The 5894-nt window shown below is 31.6% G+C and overlaps 1 protein-coding gene across 1 annotated transcript; it reads left to right on the top strand.

The window, feature by feature from the left end:
* The first annotated feature begins 3327 nt into the window (after window positions 1-3327).
* Window positions 3328-5371, top strand: LOC115976032 (protein ELF4-LIKE 4-like). Its single transcript, XM_031097104.1, has 2 exons — window positions 3328-3571; window positions 4729-5371. Exon 2 carries the CDS (start codon window positions 4769-4771, stop codon window positions 5111-5113), a length of 345 nt encoding a protein of 114 aa, XP_030952964.1. The 5' UTR covers window positions 3328-3571; window positions 4729-4768; the 3' UTR covers window positions 5114-5371.
* The last annotated feature ends 523 nt before the right edge of the window (window positions 5372-5894 follow it).

The following is a 5894-nucleotide window of genomic DNA, read 5'->3' on the forward strand; positions in this document are numbered from 1 at the left end:
TTTATATATAATATGATATTTATGAGCACTAACTTCCCATTCTCGGCCAAAACGAAGATCCGCGGGCGGACTTGGGGCAGGCCAAGCCAATACTATTTTCATGACCATTTTAGCCTCATTGGACGTCAGCATTTGTGGGTAACCAAAAAGAATTATATTAATGCCAACCGCTTCAATTTTGTACACATTATTTTGAATTCATATTCTCATGAGTTTAAAGGATAAATTTGTGTAACCCCAAGTTTTGGGACAAGCCGTGAAACCTGGACGTCTTGGGTTCAAGCAGCTACGTGTGCATTCACTCTCTTGAAGCTACTAGATTAAGGGAATTTAATTGCTCCTTGAATTACCCGACGCGCATTTGTCGGAAACTCTTTGCCGAGAGCTTGTGCACCCCCAAGATTAGTTGGGGCTCTATTGTAGACACCTGGTGCCAATTAAAAAAGAAAAAGAGAGAGGATAAATTTGTGTTGACATTCTTTCACACAATTTTTTCACAATCCATCAGCATTATTGTTGAAGTGGTATATTATGATCATAACATAATAAAAGTGAGAGTTTAAATGTAATGAATGAGATATAGATTACACACATAAATGTCATATATCACTCTTGTGTTGTCTATTATATTGGAGTACCAGATGAAAGCTTTACTCTAAAAGTGGTGTCATTGATAAGTATATGAGAAAGTAATGCTACTTTAATCAACATGAGTTATTAAGTTTTGAAATAAATAAAATAAAAAGTGACATAAACATTGTTTTTCTTAAAATCCTAATTATTAATTAGTTAATGAGTGATTTAGATTTTACCATATCATTGATAATAAATCCTAAAAATAATGATAGTAAATAGTGTTTACATGTAAATAATCTAACAAAATCTAACCACTAACATAATAATTGTAATGATTGTTAGGGATTCTCAAAACTTTTAAAGATCTCATTCTCCACTTGATAGGGTTTTGTCCCTCCTAAAATTACACCATATCTCTCTCTCTCTCTCTCTCTCTCTCTCTCTCTCTCTCTCATTATTATATAGAAATTAAATTTTATAAGGATGTAATGTAAAGCCCAAGTTTTACACCCTCCAATTCCAATATGACATATTATCTTATCACATATTAAAGAAGAAATACAACCACACTCAATCAATTCTAATACTCATTTGAAAAACCAGCTAAATTGAGAGTTTATTGAGACGTTATTAGATGTGGTAGGATGCATTGAGTTTTAAGTAAAGAGCCGGTGTGATAATCTCTTATTGAATTGTGTAAAACATGAGTTTTACACCCTATTATTATCAAATTCAGACTCTATTATGTATTATAAGATTTGAAACATATGACATCTGTTATTGTTCTTTATCATCAGGTAAAGTTGTTAATGATTTTTTTTTTTTTTTTTGGTGCAAGTGAGATTCAAATCCATGTATCTTATTAGACAAAAGTAGACTTTACTTATTAGGCTAATTGGAACTTTTTTTTAGAGGGAGGGGGGGGGGGGGGGGGGGGCGCAATAACATGAATGGTATTGAAAAGGAATTGGAGCACAAATACTTAAGTCAACAAAAATAAAAGTTAAAAGTAGAGGACGACAATTTATCTACCTTAAGAACTCTATAAAGAGAGAATGGGCCGGTCAAATGGCCTTTTTTATTTATTTATTTATTTATTTTTGATGAAATTTTGACCATTTTTATTTGAATTGAAATGTTATGTAAAAGGGGGCTTGACTCCCATATTTACCTTAAAAAAATGCATTGTAATATATGTGTGTGTAGTACCAAAAATGATAAAATAGTTGTTCCTTAATTAATCAAGACGAAAAAGTAATTGCCTATTGACAGATTCCTTGCGAGAATTCTTGATAATTTTGATTCTATAGGCATCAAAATAACAATAGATTTCTACTCATCTAATCTTGACTTATGCAAAAATTAACACAATTGATGTGAAAAAAAAAAAAAAAAAAAAACCTTGTACCAAGCATAATGACATAGAAATGAAAGAAATAGGAATTAATAATCTAGAAGATAATAATAATAATTTCGAAAGTCATAGATTTGTAGAGAATATTGATTATTAACATAACTTTTGAAGTAAATGACAAATTTAATTAAATTTTGATATATTTAGATCAATAAGTGTGGCGTTGATTTAGCTATTATTTTTCATTTTTTAATAAATATGATAGAGTTTCAACTCAAGACCTTTGCTCCATTATGAGTGTTATTTACTTCTTTATCATATGGTCAAGATACCAATTGATTTATGGTATAAGCAAGATTCGAACTTCAAATATTTTATTTGACGACAAGAGGCTTCATGTACATATATTGTTACTCACTCACAAATAAGTAAAAAATAAAAATAGGGAAGATCTAAATGTTAGGTGCTATATGTTGATTTTCTTAATTAATTCAATTATATAGTTGTGTTTTTTATGACAAAAACAATAAATTTAACCATATGATTTATTGGCCAATGCAACAGTATAATTGAATTTAATTAATTAATCACTTAAGAAATTATATCTAAATTATAAAACAAATAGGCCAATCCAAAACAAATAGGCTAACCCAAGGGCAAAGTAAGAGTGAAAATATAGCATGATAGAAGTGATTTTAATTATTCAATGTGTAATAACCATTTGTTAAAATTGGATGAACTTTCTTCTCACCTACCAACATGACAACAATTTGAACATATAAAATATGTTATGAAAATATTGTAAAATTATTTTATAGCGTCTCTAGACTCTTTTATTAAACATAAATAAAATTAACTAAAAAAAATTTATAATGAAACTCACCACAGCTTCAAACAAAAGTATTAATAAAAATGTTAGTAAAATTTGGTTGTAATCCAAGGCTTTCTCAAATATTTTAATAAAAACCATTTTTTGGAAGAAAGTACATATTTTAATTAAGCATAATTAATGTACAATAGGTCATTCTTCCCCCCATTATGACAGCAAGATCAAAGCTTTCACATAAAAGATTAACACAAAAAAATCCAATAGAAGCAAATTGTGGATGAGAAGGAAACCTTTTCATACAGTTTATTTTAACATTGTCAAGAAATCCCGGAAAGTGGGGCCCTTTGGTCATGATGGAAACTACATCACAAATCAAATGCCACGTGCCTAGACATCAAAACAGCTTGAGAAGTCATGCTTTGGATCTGAGTAAAAGACACAAGCAGTTTCCCCACTGAATCAATCAAAAAAACAATTGTAAATAAAAAAACACAAAAAAAAAAAAAAACAAAAACATTAATAATTACGAAATAAACAGATGGATATAGACTATAGAATAGAGCTAAAATATTTAGACACAGAGGGGTCCGAGCGTGACTGTCAAATCTACATATTCTCTCTCCCTCTAAAACTCTCTCTTTCTCTCTCTAAAACCTCTCTCTCTCTCTCTCAATTTTCTCAGACTTCAGAGGGGCTTTTGTTCCGGAGATTCGATTGAATCGGCGATCTTGTCTCACTTCTCCTCGGGAATCCCTCGTCTCCTTCTTTCAATCTGTGTCTTCTCCCAGAATATAATGTTTCAGATTTTCAAGGTACGAAATATTAATATATATTTTAAAAATACAGTTTTAGAAAGCATGTTGGAATTAAATACGAAAAAATAAAAGTCTTTATTTTTTTTTTGCTCACTTTCTTTGTTTTTATTCGGGATTCTTTCAAGTTTCTGAATTGATTAGTTGGTTAATTTTCTTTTGCTAAAAGCATTGATCTTATCAGCTTTTTTTTTTTTTTTTTTTCAGTCTTTTGGTAAAGATATTTATGAATTCTGTACGTATTATATATTATGATTTTGATTTTATTTTTTGTTTTAAGATTTTTCTCAGTGTTAGTGGATGTGGGAATTTTTTGTTTTCATTGTTTGTGAGCATTATAATATGGGTTTTTTTTTTTGGGGTGGGGGGGGAGTAATTGTTTTACTACTTCTGGAATTTATGCTTCTGAGCCTGCAAGGTTTCTTGTACGGTTTGAATGTTTGAATTCCCACTCTGGTCCTTGTCTTCTGGTATTCCTGAATTTCAAGTAATACCCATTTGGATTATTTAAATGGTTTTTTTTAATAACTTTTATTTCATTTTCAATATTTTGGATTTTTTTTTTTTGTTTAATGGGGGGTTTTTGAATGTTATTTTCTGTGTTTTTGGAATTTTGCTTGTAAAGATTAATAATGCTGTCTGTGCAGCAGTACCTCCTTCATGGCCTCATCTTCTCTGCATCATTGACTGGATTTTTTTTTTTTTTTTGGGGGTCTTAGAGATTCTTCTTTGGGGCTCTGAGCTTTAGGTGGGTATTTTCTGAGTACATTAAAAAAGGTTCCCTTTTATGGAAATGGGATCTGCTTTTTCCACATCTCATCATAAATAATAATAATAATAATAACAATAATAATTCAAGTTGGTTATCTGATCCCCTTGTAAAGAAAACTACCCATGGAGGTCATGATTTCTACCACAGACCTTGTCTTATGTGCAACATAATGTGTATAAAAAATTCCAAACCTTCCCATGTTTTGTCTGTGGTTTTTAGTTTGTGACTTTGTGTGACTGTGTAAGCATGAACAGGTAAGAAGATATGATTATGGGTATTTATAGAAATGAATTTTAAGTTATTTAACAAAAGTCTGTCTCAGCTTTTGTTCCTTCTATGGTCGTCGTCATCATCATCTTCTTCTTCTTTTTGTTTGTGGATGCAGGACTGGTTTTGATTTGATAGAATTTTGACTGTAAAAGAGAATGGAGGGTGACACATATTCAGGACTTGGTAATGGCACCCAGATTGATGGCAAGATCTTGCAGACATTTCAGAAGAACTTTGGTCAAGTCCAGGACATCTTGGATCAGAATAGGCTGCTCATCAATGAGATAAACCAGAACCATGAATCCAAGATCCCTGACAACCTCAGCAGGAATGTGGGTCTGATCAGAGAGCTCAACAACAATATCAGGAGGGTGGTTGACCTCTATGCAGATCTTTCCACTTCCTTTACCAAATCCATGGATGCTTCTTCTGAGGGGGACTCTAGTGGGGCTTTGAAATCAGATGGCAAAGCTGGCCACAAGCGAAATAGGCCTGCATAGAGAATTGCTGTTCTTAATTCTTTTGCATGGTGGGAAACAAGAATTTCACAATTTGTGTTGAGGTGGTAGAGCATGATTAGATTATTCTGTAACTCTCCTGTATCAGTGAACTTTCTCTAGTTCTTCACTTACTTCTTACATTTCTTAAGAGAAAAATGAAAATAATTTTCCAGAAGTTCTACTTGGCCTCATTGTAACTCTATGTAACTGTGGATCTAATTGAAAAGAGAAATTAAGCATGTTTATGCCTTCTACTTTCTTGTTCTGGTCCTATTCTTGATAATGGGTAACAAAGCTTTTCTTTGTATTTTTTTTATTTATTTTTTATTTTTTGTTGGTTCCAACCTTTTTCTTTCTTCTTCCCCTCCCCAGTCTTCCATTTTTTTTTTTCCAACTCAGGGATTTAATAGAGAGATAATCTTTTACTTGTGTAATCTTATTTTTTTGAACACATGTACAATTTCTTGTTTTCATCTAAAAAGATTTAAGAGCTTTTGGCTTCTATTAACTTTTTCTGTTCGTCAAAAAGGGTGAAATCTAATATGGGTCTTTATAAATTTGCTGTATCATCTCTTTTTCCTGTAATATCATCACCTACTTTTGACAAAGACTCATCCATAATAATACCCTTTATCCCCCTTTTGAACCTCCTCCCAATTAGCAAGTGTCTTTTTTAGTCCTTAGCTGAGAACTGAAATGGAGAGGATTCAGATACTGTTCTCAGTCATGATCTCTACCTTAGTTAGCAAAGCTCTTTTTTCTTCTTTACTTCTCTTTGCCA

Source organism: Quercus lobata, chromosome 2, assembly GCF_001633185.2.
Source record: "Quercus lobata isolate SW786 chromosome 2, ValleyOak3.0 Primary Assembly, whole genome shotgun sequence".
In the NCBI taxonomy this organism is placed as follows: Eukaryota; Viridiplantae; Streptophyta; class Magnoliopsida; order Fagales; family Fagaceae; genus Quercus; species Quercus lobata.

Bases quoted from the DNA above. Each gene is read 5' to 3' on its own strand.
- LOC115976032 (XM_031097104.1), top strand. From the start codon at position 4,769: ATGGAGGGTGACACATATTCAGGACTTGGTAATGGCACCCAGATTGAT.